The sequence below is a fragment of the Palaemon carinicauda genome, chromosome 5 (assembly GCF_036898095.1).
Source record: "Palaemon carinicauda isolate YSFRI2023 chromosome 5, ASM3689809v2, whole genome shotgun sequence".
NCBI lineage: Eukaryota > Metazoa > Arthropoda > Malacostraca > Decapoda > Palaemonidae > Palaemon > Palaemon carinicauda.
Window position 1 is genome coordinate 111,515,258 of NC_090729.1, and position 27,024 is coordinate 111,542,281.

At 50.7% G+C, this 27,024-nt stretch overlaps 1 protein-coding gene across 1 annotated transcript in view; it reads right to left on the bottom strand.

Moving 5' to 3' along the window:
- The window catches only part of LOC137641400 (protein pelota-like), a 71,131-nt gene extending 44,367 nt beyond the window's left edge, over positions 1-26,764 (bottom strand). The window contains exon 1 of the mRNA XM_068373922.1: positions 26,631-26,764. Coding sequence (XP_068230023.1) covers positions 26,631-26,671 — 41 coding nt within the window. The 5' untranslated portion in view covers positions 26,672-26,764. The remainder of the gene's footprint in view (positions 1-26,630) is intronic.
- Positions 26,765-27,024: the final 260 nt, after the last annotated feature.

A 27,024-nucleotide genomic window follows, 5' to 3' on the forward strand; every position in this document is an offset into this window, starting at 1 on the left:
ATTTCCTTGCCCTAAGCGACTGCTTGGACAATGAGACCTGGGTCTCTATCTTGGTCTCCCTGGCCAAAACCGACCAATGATGCTTGAGTTTTGGTCTAACAGTGCTGACAGCGTGGCATAGCAGATCAATCGCAAAAGATAAAAATGGGGAAGGGAGCCAAGAGAGCTTATTGCTTGAGACTCCAGGAGTTAAGTTGGCAGTGTGCTTGGATGTGCTTTAGAGTCAACATAAAACTTTCTCTGCCTCGATAGGGCAGGGGGAGGCTGTTTGGATGATACTTGTTTATTAAGAAAGTCGTGTGTGGCTCAGCCTAGTTGGAAAAAGACACATAAAATCTGTGGCGTGTATTCTGTGAGCCTGGGCATACTCTATTAATACTGCAGTACATCTACTCGTGACCTGGTAACAAGAAAGTCAAGACCATTGAGTTTCCAAATTCGCTCGTGATTTTCTTGAAATGTGACGCCTTACGAAGGGGCTACTCTGATATGATCGAAGGAAGTCCCTGGAGTCGGTTCCGGCGAGTCATCAATACTGAAGGAGCTGGCGTCGCCGTTCTATGATCTTACCTAGCCACCACAGCTTTTAGATTCCTGATCATGGAACAATCGTTTTTTCTTTGCTCGGGATATCTTCCCACTCTCTTGTTGCATCTGCAAATTGGGGAGAAAAACATGAAAAAGACCGTGGTGGGCCCTGATAAGTGACAGTCACCAATCTATTCTCCTTGGCAGACATAGACCCTTTCCAAGCCTCAAATTCTGCAAGACTTAAATGTAAAATGGTGGAAAGTTGTCCCCCTATTTCCTACGTGGTCATGGTGGCACATATGTTGAAGCTTCAAAAATGTTTATGTAAGTTGGCACGTTCAGTTAGCGAGTTCTCCAATAGCATACATGTAGAGACTTTCATCATTGCAGCTACGAGTATCTGCAGGTCCAAGTGGGCACTCACCTCTGGGCGGAGAGTTCGAACCTGTAATTTTGAACAAGACATTGATGCCACATTCAATGTTTGTAAATCATCTGAAAAAGAAAAGGAAGCTATCTTTGGAGAGCCAGTGGCTTCCTTCCCCAGAGTAAAATGACAAATTCGAAGATAATTTGTATTTTTCCTAACCATACAAACCTTAGCTATTTACAAAGGGTTTACTTTTAGCGCAGCTGAAATGACGAGCCAATAGTTTTTAACGAGGGTTAATTACCCCCGCGCTAGTTAGCGGGGGGTGGGGAAGGGTAGCTTGCTACCCCTCCCCCCTCCACACACCGGTGACTTGCTTCACTTCACTTAGAGGTAGGACTTGACTTGGGGGTCAGGGATGGCGGGCACATATGTGTAAATAGCTAAGGTTTGTATGGTTAGGAAAAATACAAATTATCTTCGAATTTGTCATTTGTTCCGTAACCGAAATACAAACCACGCTATTTACAAAGGGTGACTTACCCCTTAGGAAGGGTGGAAAGTCCCCAGCCTTACTGACTTCGGCTTGCCCGGGGGCTCGATCCCTTAGTGAGCAGCACTAGAGAGAGGGAGCCCCTGTACCTCACAGGTTCCTAGCATCGCTAGGAACGAGTGGCCTACATAAGTAGTGTGAGGAGGAGAGTGTGACTCGTCCTATGAAGTTGACCTTGAGACCTTCAGATAGGAATTCTAGGATAGGACGTTCCCCATACCACCTCGTCAGGGTATGGGAGACGCAACAGTATTAAGCTTAATACTAGGAGCACAAAGAAGCATGGGTTACCTGCAGAGGTCGAGGTCAGCTATGCGAGGACCAGGATGCTGCTTCCCCAAGAGAGGGGAGAATGAAGAAAGAAGTAAGGGTCAGACATACTCTTTCATTCACACAGACTAAGACCGGGTAACAACGCCCTCAACCTACTGCTACTTGTCCAAAAAGGAGCCTGAGGTTAGACCAGCTGTTGTGCAGCCACCACAGGGCCGATAGAGAACGTATCGAGGCTCCTGTGGGTCACGTCTTGCAGGTAGTGGGCTGTGAAGGTCGTTTGACGCTTCCAGACCCCCGCTTGAAGTACCTGCGTCACAGAGAAGTTTCTCTTGAAGGCCAGGGATGTAGCAATACCCCTGACATCGTGGGCCCGAGGGCGACGTGACGGAGGAGGGTCAGGATTCAGGGCATGGTGGATAACCCTTCGAATCCAAGCAGAGATGGTGTTCCTTGTGACCCTCCTCTTTGTCCTGCCTGTGCTCACAAACAAAGCTCGCACATGAGGACGGACTGCAGCCGTTCTCTTCAAGTAGTACCTCAGACACCTCACTGGGCATAGTAGCAGCTGGTCTGGGTCGTTTGTTACAGAACGGAGACTCGCGATCCTGAAAGAGTCGAACCGAGGATCCGGCACTCCAGGATTCTGAGTCTTGGCCACAAACTCAGGGACGAACCTGAACGTTACCTCCCCCCATCCCCTTGAATGGGCGATATCGTACGAGAGACCATGAAGTTCACTAACTCGCTTGGCCGAGGCCAAGGCGAGTAGGAAAGCCGTCTTCCAAGACAGGTGGCGATCGGAGGCCTGGCGTAATGGCTCGAAGGGAGGTCTCTTGAGAGACCTGAGAACTCGAACCACGTTCCAAGGAGGGGGTCTCACTTCCGACTGGGGGCAGGTAAGCTCATAGCTACGTATGAGTAAAGAGAGTTCTAGCGATGAAGAAATATCCACGCCCTTCAATCTGAAGGCCAAGCTTAAGGCTGAGCGATAGCCTTTCACTGCCGAGACAGAAAGGCGCATTTCTTCTCGCAGATACACAAGGAAGTCCGCTATTGCTGGAATAGTGGCATCGAGTGGAGAGATACCCCTTCCACGACACCAACCACAAAAGACTCTCCACTTCGCTTGGTAGACTCCCTCAGAGGACCTTCGCAGGTGCCGAGACATTCTCTCCGCAACCTGTTGCGAAAAGCCTCTCTCCGCGAGGAGACGCTGGATAGTCTCCAGGCGTGAAGCCGAAGCGAGGCTACGGCCCTGTGAGGGACACCGGAGTGGGGTTGTCTGAGAAGCTCGTGTCGTGGAGGAAGCTCCCTTGGGAGTTCCGTCAGGAGTTGCAGAAGGTCCGGAAACCATTCCGCGTGATGCCATAGCGGAGCTACTAGAGTCATGGAACAGTTGACCGATAGTCTGGTCCTGTTGAGCACCCTTCTCATCAGACAGAATGGTGGGAAGGCGTACACGTCGATGTTGTCCCACCGTTGCTGGAAAGCATCTTGCCAGAGTGCCTTGGGGTCCGGGACTGGTGAGCAGTACAGGGGCAGCTTGAAGTTCAAGGCTGTCGCGAACAAGTCCACCGTCGGGGAACCCCACAAAGTCAGGACTTTGTTGGCTATCTGAGGATCCAAAGACCACTCGGTACTCACTATCTGCGAAGCCCTGCTCAGACTGTCGGCGAGCACATTCCTCTTGCCAGGAATGAAGCGAGCTGATAGTGTTATCGAGTGGGTTTCGGTCCACCTCAGAGTCTCTACTGCAAGATGGGATAGCTGTTGTGAAAAAGTGCCTCCCTGCTTGTTGATATAAGCCACTACCGTGGTGTTGTCGCTCATCACCACCACGGAGTGACCCGCCAGGAACCGTTGGAACTGTTGAAGGGCCAGAAAGACGGCCTTCAATTCTAGCAGGTTGATGTGTAGGCACTTTTCTGATTCTGACCAAAGGCCTGAGGCCCTCTGGTTCAGAACGTGCGCCCCCCACCCTTCTTTTGACGCGTCCGAAAACAGAGTCAATTCCGGGGGAAGGACGAGAAGACTCACTCCCTTTCGCAGGTTCTCGTCGGCCAGCCACCACCGCAAGTCCGTCTGTTCCAGAGACCCCATTGGGATCAGAGTGTCCGGGGAATCGGATCCTTGATTCCACCGGGACTTGAGCCGCCATTGAAGGGATCTCATCCTGAGGCGGCTGTTTGGAACCAGACGGGCCAGGGAGGATAGGTGGCCCAAGAGACGCAACCACGATTGGGCGGTGAGTTCTTTTCGCCTGAGGAAAGGTTCCGCCACCCTCCTCAGCCTTGCTATCCGGTCGTCTGATGGAAAGGCTTTGTGGAGATTGGTGTCTATTAGCATGCCTAGATAAACCAGTCGCTGGGACGGCTGCAGAGAGGACTTCTCGGGGTTTACCACGATCCCCAGATCCTGGCAAAGATCTAGAAGCCTGTCTCGGTGTCGAAGAAGGGTCGACTCCGAGTCTGCTAGGATCAGCCAATCGTCTAGGTAACGAAGGAGACGAATGCCGTTCCTGTGCGCCCAAGTCGAAATCAGGGTGAAAACTCTGGTGAACACCTGAGGAGCTGTGGAGAGACCGAAACACAGCACCTTGAACTGGTAGATCTTGTTGTCTAGGCAGAATCTCAGGTACTTCCTGGAAGACGGATGGATTGGGATCTGGAAGTACGCGTCCTTTAGATCCAGTGTACACATGAAGTCTTGTGGTCTCACCGCAAGTCTGACTGTGTCTGCTGTCTCCATGCTGAACCGGGTTTGTTTGACAAACCTGTTCAGAGCCGAGAGATCGATGACGGGTCTCCAGTCTCCAGTAGCCTTCTTTACAAGAAAGAGTCGACTGAAGAAGCCTGGAGAGCCGTCCACGACCTCCTGGAGAGCACCCTTCTCGAACATGGTCTTGACTTCGGCCTGAAGGGCCAGCCCCTTTGCCGATCCCATGGCATAGGAGCTCAACGACACTGGATTCGCTGTCAGGGGAGGTTGAGATGACGTGAACGGGACGCGATAACCTTGGCCGATCACCGAGATCGTCCAAGCATCGGCCCCGAGATGTTGCCACCTGCGGACGCAACGCTGAAGGCATCCCCCCACAGGTGGACACGCAGGGGGACTGCCACCCCTAGGGCTTGCGGCCGCGGCCGCCACCCCTAGAAGTCTTGCCTCCCCTGGAGGACTTACCACCCCTCTTGACCTTGGCTGGAAAGGGCTGGGGCTTAGACACCACTTTCTTAGCTGCCGGTGCCTGTTTTGGAGCCTTACGAGGCTGTTGCTGCTGTTGTGGCGGGGCTGGAGGCTTATAGGGCCGAGTTGTAAGGGCCCTGTGGAGGAGGGAGTCCGTGCTGGATTTCCTCCACCTCTCAGCCGTTCGCTCCAAGTCTTGAGGCTCAAACAGGCTCTCCCCCAGGAGGGAGGCATGTCGGAGCCTACACACATCTACGGCGGGGACCTTCGGATGGAATCTCTCGGACACAGCATCGCGACGCTTCAACACCGAGTTGGCCCACAGGGTGGTAACCTGGTGCGCCAAGAACTCGATGGAGCGGGTGCCCGAGAGCAAGAAGGTCTCTAGGGCCTTCCTATTGGTCTCCTTGGACAAGTCCTCAGATCGCAATAGGATGCCCAGAGATCCTAACCAGAAGTCCAGCCACGAAGTGGCCTGCATGGCACACTTAGCGACCTTCTCGTGGTTAAGGATCTCTGCCGCCGAGAACGACACCTGCCGGGCAGAGAGTTTCTCCAAGGGAACTCCCTTCGCCAGCTCCTCCACAGAGTGATGGAGCGGAAGAGCGAGGTTGTGCTCACCCAGGATCTCGAAATACCTCCTCTGCTGAAGGCGAGGAGGAGGGATGAGTTTGTTCCCGGCAGTGGAACGACTGGAGGAGGCAAGAAGTGCGAGCTGAGCATTGGCCCTAGCTCTGGCACTCTTCAGCCCCCGAGACCAGGGCAGAGCTGCACTGGTCTTAGGGGCCTTCCGAACGTCGAACACTTCATCCAGAATTGTGTCTTTGCCTTCACGGGGGGGGATGACTGGATCCGTAAGACTGTTAAGTTGCCTTATCAGGCTTAGGACCTGCCAGAAGGCATGTTCGGACTCTTGCTGTTCTCCTCCCTGTGGGCTGGCAGCTAAGTCTCCTGCCCCAGGAATCTCTTCCTGGGGTGATACGTGGACATTCCCCTGGGTAGTCATGGGTTCCTGTCGAATCCTTGCAGAGGATTTAGGGATGGTCTTGGAATCCTTGGGCTCCCTCCTAGGAGGGATACAGGATCCCAACAACGAGGTTCGAGGGGCCCCTTCCTCACGAGACAATTCTCCTGCCTGAAGCGAAGTCTCCCCCCCTGGTGCCGGGGGGAAGACTACCGGTCCACTGGACTCACCTGAGGACGGAAAGGCCTCGTCCACGGGAGAAGGAGAGAGTACTCGTGCAGGAGAGGGGACCCTCGAGACCGACCTCTTGGGAACCAACTTCGCCCTGGGGGAAGTCACCACGAAGTCCACTCCTCTCTTTCTCTTCAGCGAAGGAGAGACAGCCGCTGGTTTGTTACCCTGGCCGGCGAGTGCTGGTTTCATAACCCTCACTAACGCCCGTGCCAGCGGACCAAACCAAGTCTGCTGCTCAAAGGACACAGAGTCCGAAATCCTCGCTAAGGTGAAAGGGATCGGGCGATCCTTTGGAGTGGACACGACGGTACCTGCCTGAAAAGAAGGTGGGGAAGAATGCTGTAATGACCTGTCCTCGTCCTGCAATACCAACCTGTGCTTGGATGGAGGTGATCCCGAGTGCCGTCTAGGAGCACGCGTCCCTGCTGCTACCACCGGCTGTGGAATTCGCCTCGAACTATGGTCGCGCGAGGGTGAACGGTCGCGCAAAGGCGAATGGTTGCGCGGGTGATCGCGCGGGCGTACAGGCGAGCGGTCGCGCGGGCGCGCAGGCGAGCGGTCGCGCGGGCGCGCAGGCGAGCGATCGCGCGGGCGCGCAGGCGAGCGATCACGCGGGCGCGCAGGCGAGTGGGCGTGAGGGTGGGCAGGTAAAGGAACACGTGTCCGAGGCGACGAACGCAAGCGATGGCGCGACGGCGAGGGATCGTGCTGCCGCGTAGGTGAAGAAGATCGCTGGCGATAATGATCACGTGATGGTAAGCGATGGCGAGCAGCATGTGAAGGTGAATGATTGCGCGCAAGAGGGCGGTCGTTCAGGGTTGAGCGATGAGGAGCAGCATGCGTAAGCGGGCGATCGTTCAGGGTTGTGCGATGGCGAGCAGCATGCGTAGGTGAATGATCGCGTGAAAGGGTGCGATGGTGATCAGCATCCGCAGGAAGGCGATCGTTCAGGGTTGTGCGATGAGGAGCAGCATGCGTAAGCGGGCGATCGTGCAGGGTTGTGCGATGGCGAGCAGCATGCGCAGGTGAATGATCGCGTGAAAGGGTGCGATGGTGATCAGCATCCGCAGGAGGGCGATCGTTCAGGGTATTGCGATGAGGAGCAGCATGCGAAAGCGGGCGATCGTGCAGGGTTGTGCGATGGCGAGCAGCATGCGTAAGCGGGCGATCGTGCAGGGTTGTGCGATGGTGATCAGCATCCGCAGGAGGGCGATCGTTCAGGGTATTGCGATGAGGAGCAGCATGCGTAAGCGGGCGATCATGCAGGTTCGTGCGATGGCGGGCAGCATGTGAAGGTGATCGCTGGCGAACTGGTGATCGCTGGCGAGCTGGTGATCGCTGGCGAGCTGGTGATCGCTGGCGAGCTGGTGATCGCTGGCGAGCAGAAGGTCGACGCGTGTCCTGTGAGAGGATAGGTTCACGAGCAGGAACGGGAAGATCGCTGGCGCGTTGGCGAACATGTGTTTCTGACACACGATGGTGAGCAGGGAGTTCAGCAGGAACTAAAGGGTGGTCAGAGACCGCAGGGCGATGGTCCTCAAATGAGCGCTGACGCTCGGAAGAGAGCTGACGAGCAGGAGAGCGCTGGCGAGGGGGGCGAACCTCAGGAGAGAGCCGACGAGCAGGTGAGCGTCGGCGAGCAGGAGAGTCTTGGCGAGCAGGAGATCGTCGACGAGCAGGAGATCGCTGGCGAGCAGGAGAGCGCTTGTGCGCTGGCCCTGCTCGCGTAAGGGAAGAATCCCTTAGCCCCGAAGGGACCGTTGCCCGTCGGGTGACGAGTTCTCCAGAAGGCGAAGATCCGGCAGGAGATGGAGAGCGGTCCGCAGAGAGGTTCAAGGAGGGCGGAGTAGTCGGTTGAGGCTGACGAGGAGAGTCCCCCCCGGAGGACGAAGACCCAAAAAGGCGCCTCTTAGTCCCCCTGTAAGGGGAAGGGAGGCCCTTGTGGCGTAGAGGGCGGTGAGCCTTACGGCGGAGGCGGCCTCGGGGGAGATCGTCGGGACCATCGGTCCTCCGAAGGGGAGTCTCCTTCAAAACACTTCCCTCAGAAGGAAGCTGGGCAGCAGTCGAGACCGAAGGACTCACTTCCCCCTTCGAAGGATGCACGGAAGGAGGAGGAGAGCCTAGAGCACCATCACCAGCAACAGCACCTGCGTCGGAAGGCCCAGCCACGTCGGAGGCCTCTGTCACCACGACGTCGACAATAGACAGAGGGTCTACCTCCGCTACCACCGGCGACTGTTTAACAGCGGCCCCCAACGAGACAAGGTCAATAAGAGCGACCCTGGAGGGCAAGCCCTTAAGCCCCAGGGACGACCAAATCTGCAACAGATCATCACTGGATAAAGTATTATTATCAATAACCTCCCCCGGAGGAGGAGGGGGAACCGCCTCGCTATGGGAGGCGACGCCCTCTCCCCCCACCGAAGGTAGGGAAACAGAACAAGGGCCTGCGCTCCCACTCGGACGACTCTCCTTAGGAGGCGGACGAGGGGGAGCTTCGGAGGAGGTTTGGGCGGCGGAAGAAGAGTCCCGAGAACCTTCCTCCTTCAAGGCTAACCCCGGAGGAGAACGGTCTCTCTTGGACTTCTTCTTACGCCGACGGCCAAACCTCTCCCACTGGGAGGCAGACCACTCCCTACACTCACGGCACATGTTATCCTGGTCGCACCGTCGGCCCCGACATTGAGGGCAGAGGGTGTGAGGATCCGTACTCACGTCCGACATGAAAGTCCCACAAGGACGGCCGGCAACTCCAGGGCATGTCCGCATATTAAATAAAAGAAAATAACTGAAGGTCAACTTCCAACCAATCACACAAGCTGTAAAGAAAAAGAAGAAAATTAAAGGCTGTCAGCGAAGGCGATGAACAGACACGTCTGATCACCGCCGAGCCAAAAGTGAAGTGAAGCAAGTCACCGGTGTGTGGAGGGGGGAGGGGTAGCAAGCTACCCTTCCCCACCCCCCGCTAACTAGCGCGGGGGTAATTAACCCTCGTTAAAAACTATTGGCTCGTCATTTCAGCTGCGCTAAAAGTAAACCCTTTGTAAATAGCGTGGTTTGTATTTCGGTTACGGAACAACTTTATTTTGGCAACTTTCCATACTGGAAGGCCAAGCTCGCTTTGAATTCATGATGACGAATAATAGTATCGAAACAGCACGTCTCCACTACAGCGGCAAAAACAAAAGTGATGTATATCAGTACTGTATATGAGTGTGTGAACAAGGTGTCCAATCTAACCCCACTGCCCCTGCTAACTAGCGGAGGGTCATTGACACCTCGCGTAAAAGTTTATGGCTAGATTCCGGTTATGCTGAAAATATACTATACAGTATAAACTATCCATGGTAAAGAGCGAAGAGTTTGTATTCATGTAATAACAAATTATGATTGTGTTTCCTTGGCAGGCATGAAGCGGACCGGGAATCAAACAGGATTGAGATTAGGGTAAGCTAAGAATACAACAGTCTAAGCAGGGATGGGGGAGCATAGCTGCCGACCTCCCTCTCCCACTGATAGTTAAGTAGGAAAGGATAAGGACTCCTAGGTTAGGTTAGGTGGTGTTCTGTATTTGCTTCCTTTTATGCAATATGATTTTCCACTCACTTTAAACTATCTAAATTTCTAAAAATGTTATTTTCATTAGTAAAATAAATTTTTGAATATACTTACCCGGTGATCATGTAGCTGCAGCTCTGCTGCCCGACAGAAAAAACCTACGGGCGGAATACGCCAGCGATCGCTATACAGGTGGGGGTGTACATCAACAGCGCCATCTGTCGAGTAGGTACTCAAGTACTTCTTGTCAACACAGAACCAATTTTCTCCTCGGTCCACTGGGTCTCTATTGGGGAGGAAGGGTGGGTCCTTTAATTCATGACCACCGGGTAAGTATATTCAAAAATTTATTTTACTAATGAAAATAACATTTTTCAATATTAATCTTACCCGTTGATCATGTAGCTGATTCACACCCAGGGGGGTGGGTGGAGACCAGCATACATGTTAACATTAGAAGCTAAGTATTCCGTATTTCATTTTAGCAGTTATTCAAAATAACAAACATAAAATTAATAAGTACCTGGTAAGGAAGTCGTCTTGAACAATTACTCTGCCTTTTTAAGTACGTCTTCCTTACTGAGCCTCGCGATCCTCTTAGGATGCTGAGCGACTCCTAGGTGCTGAAGTATGAAGGGCTGCAACCCATACTAAAGGACCTCATCACAACCTCTAATCTAGGCGCTTCTCAAGAAAAGAATTTGACCACCCGCCAAATCAACCAGGATGCGAAAGGCTTCTTAGCCATCCGTACAACCCAAAAACAACAATAAAACATTTCAAGAGAAAGATTAAAAAGGTTATGGGATTATGGGAATGTAGTGGTTGAGCCCTCACCTACTACTGCACTCGCTGCTACGAATGGTCCCAGGGTGTAGCAGTTCTCGTAAAGAGACTGGACATCTTTAAGGTAAAATGATGCGAACACTGACTTGCTTCTCCAATAGGTTGCATCCATTACACTCTGCAGAGATCTGTTTTGTTTGAAGGCCACTGAAGTTGCGACAGCTCTAACTTCATGTGTCCTTACCTTCAGCAAAGCATGGTCTTCCTCATTCAGAAGAGAATGAGCTTCTCTAATCAAAAGTCTGATGTAATAAGACACTGCGTTCTTCGACATCGGTAAAGAAGGTTTCTTAATAGAGCACCATAAAGCTTCTGATTGTCCTCGTAAATGCTTCGTACGTCTTAAATAGTACTTAAGAGCTCTTACTGGGCATAGGACTCTCTCTTGTTCGTTTCCAACCAAACTGGACAGACTTGGAATCTCGAACGATTTGGGCCAAGGACGAGAAGGGAGTTCGTTTTTGGCTAAAAAACCAAGCTGTAAGGAACATGTAGCCGTTTCAGATGTAAATCCTATGTTCCTGCTGAAGGCGTGTATCTCACTGACTCTTTTAGCTGTTGCTAAGCAGACGAGGAAAAGAGTCTTCAATGTGAGATCTTTAAAAGAGGCTGATTGAAGCGGTTCGAACCTTGCTGACATCAGGAACCTTAAAACCACGTCTAAGTTCCAACCTGGTGTGGTCAACCGACGCTCCTTCGAGGTCTCAAAAGACTTAAGGAGGTCCTGTAGATCTTTGTTGTTGGAAAGATCTAAGCGGAAGACTGCTGCCAACATGCTTCTGTAACCTTTGATTGTAGGAGCTGAAAGGGATCTTACCTTCCTTAGGTGTAAAAGGAAGTCAGCTATCTGAGTTACAGAGGTACTGGTTGAGGATACTGAATTCGCCTTGCACCAGCTTCGGAAGACTTCCCATTTTGACTGGTAGACCTTGAGAGTGGATGTCCTCCTTGCTCTGGCAATCGCTCTGGCTGCATCCTTCGAAAAGCCTCTAGCTCTTGAGAGTCTTTCGATAGTCTGAAGGCAGTCAGACGAAGAGCGTGGAGGCTTGGGTGTACCTTCTTTACATGCGGCTGACGCAGAAGGTCCACTCTTAGAGGAAGAATCCTGGGAACGTCTACTAGCCATTGCAGTACCTCGGTGAACCATTCTCTCGCAGGCCAGAGGGGAGCAACCAACGTCAACCTTGTCCCTTCGTGAGAGGCGAACTTCTGCAGTACCTTGTTGACAATCTTGAACGGGGGGAACGCATAAAGGTCTAGATGGGACCAATCCAGAAGAAAGGCATCTATGTGAACTGCTGCTGGGTCCGGAATCGGTGAACAATAATTTGGGAGCCTCTTGGTCATCGAGGTAGCGAACAGATCTATGGTGGGCTGACCCCACAAGGCCCATAGTCTGTTGCAAACATTCTTGTGAAGGGTCCACTCTGTTGGGATGATCTGACCCTTCCGGCTGAGGCGGTCTGCCATCACATTCATGTCGCCTTGAATGAACCTCGTTACTAGAGATATGTTTCGATCTCTTGACCAGGTGAGGAGGTCCCTTGCGATCTCGAACAACGTCATCGAATGAGTCCCTCCTTGCTTGGAGATGTACGCCAAGGCTGTGGTGTTGTCGGAGTTCACCTCCACCACCTTGCCTAGAAGGAGGGACTTGAAGCTTCTCAAGGCCAGATGAACTGCCAGTAGCTCCTTGCAGTTGATGTGCAGTGCTCTTTGATCCGAATTCCACGTGCCCGAGCATTCCCGACCGTCCAGTATCACACCCCAGCCCGTGTCCGATGCGTCCGAGAAGAGAAGGTGGTCGGGGGTCTGAACAGCCAGTGGCAGACCTTCCCTGAGGAGAATGTTGTTCTTCCACCAAGTCAGTGCAGACTTCATCTTCTCGGAGATAGGAACTGAGACCGCTTCTAGCGTCATGTCCTTTCTCCAGTGAGCAGCTAGGTGATACTGAAGGGGTCGGAGGTGGAGTCTCCCTAACGCGATGAACTGGTCCAGAGATGAAAGCGTCCCTATCACACTCACCCACTGTCTGACTGAACATCGGTTCTTCTTCAGCATGCTCTGGATGCATTCTTGGGCTTGACTGATTCTGGGGGCCGACGGAAAAGCCCGAAAAGCTTGACTCTGAATCTCCATACCTAGATATACTATAGTTTGGGATGGGAAGAGTTGGGACTTTTCCATATTGACCAGGAGACCCAATTCCTTGGTCAGATCCAGAGTCCATTTTAGATTCTCCAGACAGCGACGACTTGACGCAGCTCTTAAAAGCCAGTCGTCCAAATAGAGGGAGGCTCTGATGTCTGCTAAATGCAGGAATTTGGCAATATTCCTCATCAGTTTGGTAAACACTAGAGGTGCCGTGCTTAGGCCAAAGCACAGGGCTTGGAACTGGTATACCACCTTCCCAAAAACGAACCTTAGAAAAGGTTGGGAATCTGGGTGGATGGGGACGTGAGAGTACGCGTCCTTTAGGTCTAACGAGACCATCCAGTCTTCCTTCCTGACCGATGCTAGAACCGACTTCGTCGTCTCCATGGTGAACGTCTGCTTGGTGACAAAGACATTTAGAGCACTGACGTCTAGCACCGGTCTCCACCCTCCTGTCTTCTTCGCCACTAAGAAGAGACGGTTGTAGAAGCCCGGGGATTGATGGTCCCGGACTATGACTACCGCTCCCTTTTGTAGCAAGAGAGACACCTCTTGCTGTAAAGCTAGCCTCTTGTCCTCCTCTCTGTACCTGGGAGAGAGGTCGATGGGAGTTGTTGCTAGAGGGGGCTTGCGCAAGAATGGAATCCTGTACCCCTCTCTGAGTAACTACACAGACTGTGCGTCTGCACCCCTGTTCTCCCAGGCCTGCCAGTAGTTCTTGAGCCTGGCTCCCACTGCTGTCTGAAGAAGGTGGCAGTCAGACTCTGCCTCTTGAGGACTTGGAACCCTTCTTCTTGTTGCCACGTTGACTATCGGCACGAGTACCTCCTCTGCTGGAGGTTCTGCCACGAAAGGGCGGAATGAACCTAGACGCTGGTGTGTCCATCCTAGATCTAGGCACGGAAGGTAAAGCTGTGACTTTAGGTGCGGATGACGCCACCAGGTCATGAGTATCTTTCTGGATCAACGAGGCGGCAATCCCCTTGATCAACTCTTCAGGAAAGAGACACTTCGATAGCGGAGCAAACATCAGTTCTGACTTCTGACATGGGGTGACTCCCGCCGACAAGAAGGAGCAAAGGTGATCCCGCTTCTTGAGAACTCCAGACACGAAAGAAGCCGCAAGCTCGCCAGACCCATCCCGTATGGCTTTGTCCATGCAGGACATGATGAGCAAGGCAGAATCCTTATCCGAAGGGGAGGTCTTCCTGCTCAACGCTCCCAAACACCAGTCCAGGAAGTTAAAAGATCTCGAACGCACGGAAAACTCCCTTCAAAAGGTGGTCCATGTCCGAAGAAGTCCAGCAAATCTTGGAGCGTCTCATAGCCAGTCTGCGGGGAGAGTCTACCAGACTTGAGAAGTCGCCCTGGGCAGAGGCAGGAACTCCCAAGCCGAGAACCTCTCCCGTGGCATACCAGACGCTAGATCTGGAAGCAAGCTTGGCCGGGGGAAACATGAAGGATGTCTTCCCAGGCTGCTTCTTGGCCTGCAACCACTCTCCCAGTACCCTTAAAGCTCTCTTGGACGAGCGAGCGAGTACGAGCTTCGTAAAGGCAGGAGCTGCTGACTGCATGCCTAAAGCGAACTCAGAGGGAGGTGAGCGTGGAGCTGCAGACACAAACTGGTCCGGATAAAACTCCTTAAACAGGGCAAGGACTTTCCTAAAGTCTAAGGAGGGAGGCATAGTCTTGGGTTCATCTATGTCGGAGTGTTGGTCGTCCAAATGCGCAGCTTCGTTGTCATCAGAGATTCCTTCATCCGAATGCTGAGGAGGAAGCGGCAAAGAAGGCGATAAAAGCTGAACGGCTGAATCCGGCAGCACGGGTGCATGCGTAGCTGCACTGGATCCAACGTCATGCCGCTGTTGGTCAGTCTGAGAGCTGGCAACAACCAAAGCGGAGTGGTGGTGCGTGGTGGGGACCACCGTGGGTTGCGGAGACTGACGCACCGCGTCAAAACACGGCAGCTTGACTCCACCTTCCTGCTGATGCGGTAGCTCACGCACGTCAACGGAGGGTGCCGCACGTCGGCTAACGTCAACATGCGTCTGGCAAGGTCGACTGCGCATAGGTGGTGGAGCTCTCACAGCCGGAGTGAGTGAGCAGGCAGCCGCAGTGTCAGCTGGGTGCACAACCGTGGCAGGTTGTAGGCTAACGGATGCAGCTTCAACCTTCTCAGCACGATACTCCTGCATGATGGAAGCTAGCTGAGTCTGCATAGACTGCAGCCAAGACCACTTAGGGTCTACAGCGGCTGGTGCGGCAACTGACGGAGTGATTGCCTGCTGCGGAACCACTCTACCTCTCTTGGGAGGTGTGCAGTCTTCGGAGGACTGCGGCGAGTCCGAACTGACCCAGTGGCTACACCTGGGCCGTTGGACTCGCTCGGAAGGGACCTTGCGCTTGAGAGGTCGTGAGACCTTGGTCCAGCGTTTCTGTCGAGAAACCTCTTCCGGAGACGAGGAATGAATGGGCTCACTCGTCTGTTTGTGGGTGGGACGATCTCGGCAAGATACGTCCTCAACCACGGAGGGAACGTCTGTCCGCTGATCAAGGCCTGTCGAACCCTTTGGTCGTACGACATTGCTTCTCCCCTGGGCTTGGGAGCTTGCAAGAGGTCCCGGACTGGGAGGACGACAGGCACGAACAGACGCACCCTCATGCGTAACACTGACACTTTTCACTGCACTGACACTCACTTCACTTCCCACTGCACTTTTACCTTTCAACTCCCTGACGTCAGCCATGAGTTGATTGCGGTCATTCGCCAATGACTCGACTCTCTCACCCAGAGTCTGAATGGCACGCATCACATCCGCCATTGAAGGTTGATGAGAGCTAGCAGGGGGGTCGGGTGCAACCACTACAGGGGAAGGAATAGGTTGAGGGGCATGGGGAGAGGAAAAATCAATAGAGCGAGACAAACTCCTCCTGATCCTATCCTTCTCTAGCCTACGTGCATACTTAAGGAATTCTTGAAAATCGAATTCCGAAAGCCCAGCGCATTCCTCACATCGATCTTCCAATTGACAGACTTTACCCCTACAATTGGAACAAACGGTGTGCGGATCGATACAGGCCTTCAGAAGACGCCTAGAACAGTCCCTAGCGCTACACTTCCTGTACTTGGGGACTTGAGTAGGGTCAGACATCTTGAATTAGTCAAAGGGGGGAAATCCAAAATCTATCCAAGTCGTCAACAAATAATCCAAAATCTAATCAATGAAAGTGAGAAAGTATTGAGGATAACTTCTGCACAGCGAAAGCTAATAACTAGAGAGAATACTTCACCAAATAACGTGAAAATCAACTCCAGAAAACAACAGCGTATCAAGTAGGTCTTGCCGGTGGCACGACAGAGAGAAAATTGGTTCTGTGTTGACAAGAAGTACTTGAGTACCTACTCGACAGATGGCGCTGTTGATGTACACCCCCACCTGTATAGCGATCGCTGGCGTATTCCGCCCGTAGGTGTTTTCTGTCGGGCAGCAGAGCTGCAGCTACATGATCAACGGGTAAGATTAATATTGAAAAATATGGTTTTCTAAGCATGAAAATATGTCTGGAATTACATATGACAACCAGGTTCTAATGCTAAGGGAAAATGGGAAGTTAAAAAATCACAAATTTTAAGTAATTTGTATTTTTCCTAACATACTTACCGAGAAACACTTTCATAGGAGTCACTGGTGGCTCCTCTCTAACGACCAGAGTTTTGCGTAGTTTACCCTACTATATCCAACGTGACCCGTTAGCGGAAGAGAACGTGACCTGGGGCAATGCCCGAGGTCAGCCATGTGGCGACGATCTCTACCTAGTCAGTATGTTTTATGTAAGGAACAATACTCTAGGACTGTTAGGCACTGCGGGGACGGTTGGGGGGGCCATACCTGGAAAGTGTTTCTCGGTAAGTATGTTAGGAAAAATACAAATTACTTAAAATTTGTGATTTGTTCCGACACAGAAACTTACCTCGAAACACTTTCATAGGAGACTTACACCTTAGGAGGAGGGAGTGCCCGTAGCCCAAGACCCCAATGGACAGTAGGATAAACTACACAAAATACTCATTAAGTGTGGTAACACTTACCCTTCTGCAATTTTCTTCCTTGTTCTTGTTCCATAATGCCGATTCTTGAGGCTTGTCTAATGAGCGATAGCTCTGAGGACAACTGATAGTACGAGAAAAAAGGGGGAAAAAGGCGACAACGAAAAATAAGCCTCCCCGTGTCTAGAACATTTGTGGTTCCCTATCGAGGCCGGGTCTTAATTTGTCAATCCGAATGGAAGGTTGAGATGACCGGCCCGACCGAAAGCCCATCCTGGGAGTTCCTCGTACCGTCCTTGAGATAATGATCAGTGAAATGCCGACCGGTTAGACCAAGTCCCTGCTCGAAGATCCTGAGCCACCGACATGTTCTTTTCAGATGAAAGGACGGTGCCTAGAACCCTAACATCATGAGCCCTTGGTTCTCTTGGCACTGAAAACCCCTCATTTGAGGGAGCTTGCCTAATTCCTTGTCTGACCCAAAAGGAAACTGTATTCTTGATGTTCTTTTTCGTTTGACCCCAGGAAACGACGAGGTTCTTGATAGACGGACGGGGCTTCGCCGTTCTTTTAAGACACTTCCTAATCACCCTGACGAGGCACAATTTCAAACCTTCCTGGTTTACCTCATTTGGGATTGCTGGGATCGTAAAGCTCTCACGCCTCGGAACCCAAACTGACGGATCCTGTGTCTTGGCGACGAAGGAGGAGACTAACTTAAGGGGTCTCTTCTTCCATCCTCTAGAAAACTCCTCCTCATACGAAAATCCTTGTAGCTCGCTCACCCACTTAGCTGAGGCTAACGCTAACAAGGAGAGCACTTTGAATGTGAGATTCCTGCCTACAATGTCTCCTAAGGGTTCGAAAGGTGGTTTTCGGAGCATATCCAGAACCCTTGCCAGGTCCTAATTCGGGATTCTCGGGGCAGAAGGGGCCTGATTGCTCGAAAGTCTTGATGAGCATGGACACCTGTCTTGAAGAACCGAGAACTATGCCTCTCAGAAGAAAAACTTTACCAAGGGCAGTTCGAACTCCATTAAACGCTAGGATTGTCACGGCCAACTTATCCCTGAGATGGACCAGGAAATCCTCTATAATGGGCATGGATACTTTTAATGGTTCTATCTTCTTGTCCTTGTCCACTTGACGCACATCGTCCACTTGGATTGGTAGATGGCCGTAGAGGATTTCCTCAGGTAAAGGGGCATCCTCCTATCTGTCTTGCTTGAGTACCTTTGTCTTTTCAGGAGGAACTGGATAACCTCCAGGCGAGAAGACGAAGGGTTTGTGGGTTTCGTGAAACCCCTGAAAATGTGGTTGTCTCCATAGATCTGGTATGTTGGGAAGAGTCCAGGGAGGGAGAGCGGCGAGACTCATTAGGTCTGCGAACCACTCTCTCTCCGACCAACAAAGGGGCTACCAAAGTCGTTGTAAGGTTGGTTGCTGCCCCCCTGTTGAGGACTCGACTTATTAGGGAGAAGGGGGGGAAAGGCGTACACGTCTAGATCGTCCCATCTGAGTTGAGACACGTCCTCCAATGCCGCCTTCGGGTCTGGGACAGGTGAACAGAATACGGAGAGTTGTTCGTCCCCCTTGTTGCAAACCGATCCATTACCGGGGACCCCCACATCTGAATGATGTCGCTTGCCACTTGTGGATGCAGGGAGCACTCCGATGCAACTATTTGTCCTGTTCTGCTGAGGCCGCCTGCTATGACGTTCTTCTTCCCCAGAATGAAGTTTGCTGTAGGGTCGATTTCCTCTTTTCCTTCCCAATCCAGGATCTGAAGGGCCAGTCTGCACAACTATTTTGATCTCAGCCCTCCCCCTGAAAGAGCAGACTCGAACTGGGAGAAGAAGGTGGCTGCTGATGTCGCCCTTCCGTCTGAGAAGCCCTGGCAAAGGATGTCCAGGGTTTCCCCTGTCTTGTAAGTCCCGTTTGGTCTACTTTCCCTCGTGTGGTAATTACTTTGAGCCTTGATTCCCTGCAGGAGTTTCGCCGCTCTATAGCCTGTACTGGAATTGCTATTGCGGGTTATAACTCTGTCTATGTGGGTTCTTCCAATTCCCACGTTCCTGGCCTCAGGAAGGGAAAGTGAGGACTCCTTCTGGGCAGTGTAGGCTAGAACTTGTTCAAGCCGGAGGTCCCCATCTCCAACTCCTGTAGGACGGGTTCCACCAGGCTATGTAGCCTTTAATCAAGTCGAATACCCTCCTATACGAGGAGTCCTCCATCGCCGACGTCGTCTCACCAACCACTTCTTCCGTCCTGCGCTGGGGAGAGTCATGGTCCCGGGCCCTTCGTATCTTCTTAACGTATGCAACCAAGGTTGCATTGTCCGACATCAGGGCCACTGAATTCCCTTCCAAGTCTTCCGTGAAATATTTGCAGGTTCCCTGGACCGCTCTCATCTCTAGGACATTGCTTTGCAGGGACTTCTCCCTTTCTGTCCAAGTCCCATTCGCTGTCTTTTCCCCGGAGGTGCGTTCCCCCTCCTTCTTTCTACCCGTCCGTAAACTGGCGGATTCTGGAGGTTGGGAGGACAGGGGCATTCCTTTTAGAGTGCGTGACCGATCCTGCCACCATTCTACGGCTTGTCTGGTTCCTTGCCGGACTGGCACCACTTGTCTGCGGAACTTCTCTGGTTCCAACTCTCCTTTAAGTTCCATTGAACCCTCCTTAGGATCTGTCTCCCATGTGGAACTAGCCTCTCTAAGGAGACCGGATGTCCTACCAACCTCTGCCCATCCTTCATTCTTCTGGGATGTCCTCGAAGGAAGGGAAGGAGAACTTTGTCCAGGTTGTCCAGACTGTCTATGGGTGGAAAAGGCCTTGACCTGTGACAAATCCAGGGTTATTCCCTATGTAAGTCATTCAGTTGGTTTGGGTCAACTGAGATTTAGCCGGTCTTCCGGGGCACCTTGTCCTACCCCTACTAGGACTCCTTCTCACTAGTCCCAAGTGGATGGCCTTCTAAGGCCTAATACTTGCTTTGTGCTCTTGGGCCCTGTGGCAGTTTGGCTGAACTGTGACCTTTGGAGGTGTCCCTATTCGGGTGAACACCTTATCAATGGCTACGCCCAACTTTACGTCCCTCTCCTCGGAAGGAGCCAAAGATGAATTCTTCTAGACAGGTTCCTCCATAACCCTGTTAAGGCCAGTTCGCCAGTCAATTACTTCTTGAGGTATTGGCTGCTCAATTTGTGTCCCCTTATCAAGGAGATCACCCTCCAAGATTCGTGATGGGGTGTAGATTCATCACAGGCACCTCCGCTCCGACGGGACCTGCGGCTAAGACCTTCCGGAGAGATGGGCACCTTTGTCACTTAACGAGCCTTTGATAAAGGCACAGGCTCCTCCATGGAGGGGTGCCACGGAGGGATCAGAGCACGTGTAGAGTCAGCACGGGCCCTCCCCGCTCTGAACGAGTCTCGCGGTTAAGACCTTCCAGGTGAGAAGGGTGCCTCCGTCATTTTGAGCCTTCGAGGTGGTGACGGGCTCCTCCGTGAAGGTGTCAGAAGACTCCTTCCTCGGGCTGACTCATCGAGGCGGCCCCGGGAGAGCCTCCAACAGAGCTCGTGATTGTAGACAGGACTTTGAGCTGACACTGGACGGGCATTGCCGTGGCATCCAGAACCTCCGTCCTCTAGGCGGAGTCCTCCGTTATGACGGGCATGGTCATGGTGGAGAGGGCCTCCGTCCTGTAGGCGAGGCCCCCCGTTATGACGGGCATCTCCATGGTGATGAGGGCCTCCGTCCTAAAGGGGGAGTCCTCCACTAGGATGGGTCTTGCCGTGGCGACAAGGACCTCCACCCTGTAAGCGGAGTCCCCCGTTGGCATGCCCTCATTGCCGTAGACCAGGTACTCCGTCCGGGGTTGAAGAGCTATGGCGACGGGCGCCTCCGCCCTAGGTTGAGGACTGAGGATGGGCACTGCCGCAGAGGCGAGAGTCGGGTATAGTCGTCTATTTAGCGGTCTTACACCTATTCGACGGGGACCTTGACGGGACCCTCGGCTCATTCTACCCCCTTAGGCCGACGTTTCCTACCTCCTCGAGGTCCTGGACGACGGGACGAGATCTTCCGTGAAATAGTTCGACGGAGGCCCCCCGTCCCCGACTATCATCTCGATGGGGAGACCTGTCGAGGCTGCCCATCCTAGGAGACGGCTCCCTCCACTGAGCGGATGGAGTGGCTCTAGGACGGAGCATAGGTCTACAAGACGAGGTCCTCCGCTCCTCCGCTGTCTCCCTGGCGAGGCCTTGGAGGCCCTTCTAGGAGGACTGTCTCCTGCTCTCTTAGGTATCAAGCCTGAGGTCCTAGTTAGGTCCCTCAGCTTGTTGTCTGGGAACGAGACCCATTATCCTCGAGGCCCTGGACGACGGGACGGGCTCCTCCGTGAAATAGATCGACGGGGGTGCCCGTCCCTGTCTATCATCTCGATGGGGAGACCCGTCTAGGCTGCCCATCCTAGAAGACAGCTCCCTCCACTGAGCGGATGGAGTGGTTCTAGGAAGGGACTTAGGCCTACAAGACGAGGTCCTCCGCCCATCGGCTGACTCTCTGGCGGGGTCCTTGGCTTGTATGGAGGAACGGGGACTTCCCGTCCCGAGATCCTGAGGGAGACCGCAAGGGGAGTTCCTCCACACAGACTGATCCCCATTCTCCTCGAGGACCTGGACGACGGGACGGGCTCCTCCGTGAAACAGATCGACGGGGGTGCCCGTCCCTGTCTATCATCTCGATGGGGAGACCCGTCTAGGCTGCCCATCCTAGGAGACGGCTCCCTCCACTGAGCGGATGGAGTGGCTCTAGGAAGGGACTTAGGCCTACAAGACGAGGTCCTCCGCCCACCGGCTGACTCTCTGGCGGGGTTCTTGGCTTGTATGGAGGGGAACGGGGACTTCCCGTCCCGAGATCCTGTGGGAGACCGCAAGGGGAGTTCCTCCACACAGACTGATCCCCATTCTCCTCGAGAACCGGGACGGGCTCCTCCGTGAAACAGATCGACGAGGGTGCCCGTCCCTGTCTATCATCTCGATGGGGAGACCCGTCTAGGCTGCCCATCCTAGAAGACGGCTCCCTCCACTGAGCGGATGGACAGACTGATCTCTCTTCCTCCTGTGTCGTCTCCGACGTTCCTCGCTTGAAGGGCCCGAAGGATCGAACCCCGAAGCGAATCCAGGGTGAAGGACTAGCATAGGACCTCCTCCATGTCCAGTGGGAACCTCAACGGCGTCCTTGGTACATCCCACGCCAGCGGATCCCTCCGCAGCTGAAGCGCCTGAGGCCTCTACCCATGAATCTGGTGATAAGAAAAAAAAAAAAAAAAGGAACATTATTAGGCCACATGGGGTCCTCCGCCGAGACGCGGTCCCTACGAGAGAGACGTGTCCCTCGGACCCCCACCCACTCACTTGTAGGCGCCTGATCTGCCCTGAACAAAGAAAATTCCCCCCACAACATCTCTCCCTTGGGAAGGAGGCACCAACTTCTTACACTTCAAGGACTTACCTCATCCCCTACTCTGGGTAGGGGAGAAGAATGCACTCTACCTGACCCGTCTCTTGCCGACGTCGCAGGGGAAGACATGCTAGTTTCCCTAGGAGACCTCTTCGAATCCGTCTTCATCGTGCCGCATTTCACCCATCGGACCTCGCGCCAACCGGCACATCCGGGACACGTGTCTGACGGCGAACAGGCTTTGACAAGAAAGTCCAACACGAATACCCGGCTCGGAGCCTTTGTAGATCAGCGGCCAGGTCCTCCTGCGGACATAGAAAACGGGAATTTCTTCCCGTTTTCTAACCCTTCGTAAGACGTGGCCGTTGTTCTACAACAGAATGTTCTGCCAAAACTCTAGAATAGAACACTGCCTAACTTGAATGGGCCCACCTAACCTTACCTACAACACGTGTCTCTCCTTAACGGGGGGGCTAACGCCCCCCTGCGACCCCCCGTACATAGCCGTATAATTATTCTTAAACAACTAAACGGGGGGGCTACCGCCCCCCTGCGACCCCCCTTACACTTGCCTATTCTTAATCGGAAATCATCATACATACATGTGGCCGCGATCACACAAACCAGAAACGGAGAGGGTTGTACTTACATTATTTCCTGTTCAGCTTGCGGGTTTATTCGTAACCTCTACAACGGCCCCCTACTTATTCAAAGTCACTGAAGTCCGAGTTTTCAACTGGTATTGGCTTTCTGCCAAGAGAAAAACCATAAATAAAACTTGCTAATATAACAAACACATCTTCGTACGGTAGCTTTGATCGTGAAAAAAAGCTACCGTGGTTAGGGGCGATCTTCTTTCGGCAATAACTACTGTATATGAACAACGCCAAAAAAACTTAGCTTTTCCACTATTCGCCGATTTTCCATCATACTTGTAGCGCATTTCACCGATATGACATTTTGCACAAATGCCGGAAAAGTCGCCTAAAAGTCCCAATTTATATAAATATTTTGTAAACTCAGCACTTGCTGTAAAGTTCATAATCCTCAACATACTAGGATTGACTGAATTGAAAAAAGATTCACAAGTATCTACACACTGGTTAGTTGCCATCGCGCCGCGTGGGTAAAGAATGAGCATTTCCGACGCTCGATGGGTGCTCCCGTTTCCGTATTTGAATTTTTAGAAAAAATGAGTTATGATTGGGTGAAAAAGTTAATCCTAGTTAATCCCCGGGTCAAGTGGGGTCCCATTGGGTCGTTTCAAATTGCCGCGGCCGATTAATAATTCAGAATTCCGCCGCTATGGCGCTGTTGATTCGATCAGAACGTCATCTATAGGGAATTCAAGGAACTATGGGAGCGAGAAACTGCGTGGCAAGGTACAGAGCTCGTTCGACTTATAAATTTCACGTCGAATTAGATGATTTTCAAAATCTTTGTATATCGGTATAGTAAGTACTTACCCTGGATATTTATAACATTCTGAACAGTTAATATTCTATACAAGTTTCCGATAAAGTTGAAAATAAGGCGGCCGCTATCATACATGCAGGTGGCCGCCATCCTACACACATCCCCCCGGCTCTAGGCCCAGGACAACGGCGATCGTACTCCAAAGCACACACAGAGATCGCTAGACCCAAGCATAAAGCAAGGCAAAGCACTAAAACACCAATAAAAGCACAAAGGAACGATCCTAAAAGAACACAGATAAGGCACTAATCACTCGTGAAGGAATCGAGACCATGTAGTAACTACATAGTAACGAACACAAAGGGGGTCGCACAGAGAATGAGGAGCGGTGTGTGTGAACACAACGCGACCAGAAAACATACTGACTAGGTAGAGATCGTCGCCACATGCGTGACCTCGGGCATTGCCCCAGGTCACGTTCTCTTCCGCTAACAGGTCACGTTGGATATAGTAGGGTAAACTACGCAAAACTCTGGTCGTTAGAGAGGAGCCACCAGTGACTCCTATGAAAGTGTTTCTCGGTAAGTGTCTGTGTCGGAACAAAAATCAATTCAAAGGGAACTTGGGTTTTATCTTAAATTTCAACAACCTTCCCAAAAGTATCTTAATCAGCATAATTCAATAAATCATTACTAGTACATTTGTTCAAACCCATATGCATGAATCGCTGGGTAATAATACCAGAGATAATAAAATTCTCATTTCTGCCTAATGCTCTAAATTTTCCCAAGGGCCTTTTTGACTGGCCCATGCCATGGGTAACTCCTCAATCCCAGGTTACTCCTTCCAGCTAGTGTATAGTAGTAGTAGTAGTAACTGGTTTAGTTATATACTTTTTAAATTGATATCAGTAACTGTTTTTGTTGGAACTGTGTTTTTTGGGGTTTTGAGTAGCAACTACCATTAACTCAAAAACACTGGAGTTGCCCTTTTAAACCATCAGAATTATTCAAAATATCTATTGTTTACATTTGTGAGACTGACGGTGGGTTATTGCGAATGCGTTGTTTACATTCGCCTTTGCCAGCTGTTCTGTTTTTTGTAAGACGGAATCATTACCTGGCCTTTTTAACAAAATAAGAGCTTCCAAATATTTATGCACAAGTTCCCAGACATTGCTCGACAACAACCATTTTTTCCACTGTCCCCTTCGGTTTCAGGATGACTACTAACACAAGCAAACACCTCCAAAAGTGGAATAAAATTTAATTTGAAATTTAGCGTAATTTCATCCATTTTGGTAATTGATTGTTAGGTTAGGTTGAAGATGCTCTGATAAGTATACAGATATTGTTGCTTATGTGCAAATAAAAAACAGCACAGAAACAACGACTGATGTGATTGGCATGTGTAGCACATCCATATTCCGCTTGCCAGAACAAAGGACCAGTGTGGTAGTGTTAATTTTGCGACCATAGCGAGCCACGGCGGAGCAAAAACCATTAGAGACATGTGATGTGAATCATAGATAATTATGATTTCTTGTGATTAGTAGCTGTTTTTTTGTGTAAACTTAGTGTTTAAGTCTGGAGTCCCATAGCTCAAAAACGCTCATTTTCGCCCATTTAAACCATGAGAAACATTAAAAAACCTATTCGGGTAGTTGAATCACTAGAACTTCAAATGTTCAAAGTTGGAGCAAATGTTATGTTGATCAGACTGACGCGAGTCTTTTTATAGTTTATATGTGACATATCTGTTTTTGACGTTGTTAATAGTTTATATAGCACATATCTGTTTTGACTCTGTTACTGTTTTTAGAATGATATGTTAATTTAATCTTATCATTTATTTATTTCCTTATTTCTTTTCCTCACTGGGCTACTTTTCCCTATTGGAGCCCTTGGGCTTATAGCATCTTGCTTTTCCAACTAGGGTTGTAGCTTGGGTAGTAATAATAATAATAATAATACAGTACAATATTCCTGTTTTTAAAATCCGTAAAAGATATTGATTAAATAGAAAAATTTACCGGAACTTGTTCGTTTGCCATAAAGGTTACATACAAGAAAGTGATTCACTCAAAGTGTCAAGAGGATATAAATACATACTGTATAACGCTGTATATACCAATGGTGTTAGTGTTAATATTTACTCTAATGCTTCCTTTCCAAACCTGGGGTGTATGTATGATAGCGGCCACCTTCTGGGAGTGAAACGAGTTATGAATCAAATAGGATAAGCTAAGAATACGGCAGAGTAAGAGGGGGGGGGGGGGGGGCGTTAGCACACGGTAAGGACACGGCTCGTGGGTTACATTAAGTGGGGCAAGTTTAGGTTAGGTGGTGTTCTTGTGTAAAGGTTTTGCAGAATAATGGCCACCTATTACAATCAACTAATATATGGGAAGAAAATTCCCATTTTCTATGCACAAGGAAGGAACTGGCCACTGATATACAAAGGCTCCCAGACCTTCAAAAATGTTTGGAGCATCTATAGGAAGTTGAGACAATTAGAACAATTACTATTTTTTATCATCATCAATATCAAAACGTCCTAACCTAATCTGACTTACCATAACGTTACCCGACTATTAATCAAACTATATGAAGTACCAAACCTGTTACAAACTACTATGAAACCGAATCCTCATGTAGATTAATATTATAAAGTACTGCTAAACCTATTTAAATAAGGTTAAACCTATATAAAGAAGCTATTAGTAAGCAGAATGGGTTAGCCACAAGACTGTACCCTAAAAGTGGAAACCCTACCGAAATAAAAGGGCTAAAAAACAATTTGCTCATCATCTATCACTTGAAAATGATAGAAACACGAAAGATTTATTACATCTTGACAACAACGAGCAGATGAAAGTGAAATTAGGTAAAACGACCGGAGGGGAAAGTGCCAAAGCATTTTGGTGTCAGGATACCAACAGCACAGACATATTTACGAGAGTTTTTACTTTCACAGACCATATTTGCCTTAATTCTACTTGCCTCCATAAAAAAGGAACCATTTTACTTACCCCCGGCCATCCTTATCTATATCTTTATGTACTAATTTCATATTTTAAGTAATAATAACGTCGGATTACTTGTTGACACATTGGGAGAACCTTTGGAAGTGATGGTGGCACAAAATGCAGCGATTCAAGCGCTTTTACTTTTGCTTTATGAGTCATTTATTATTCATAATATTCCGTACTTTGGTCTATCATGTTTCGGTAATTATCAATCTAAATTATTTTATATATTATTTTTGATTAGATTAATCCCCAAAATTTGTCCGGGATAACTTATACAAAAATTAATAGTCCGACTAGAAGTTGGTAGCGTGTTTTGCTATACTTAGCGAAGCATACGCAGTGAAATTTGAGAACACTCGCAGACCTTTATTTAAAACAAGTTTTAATTAAACCC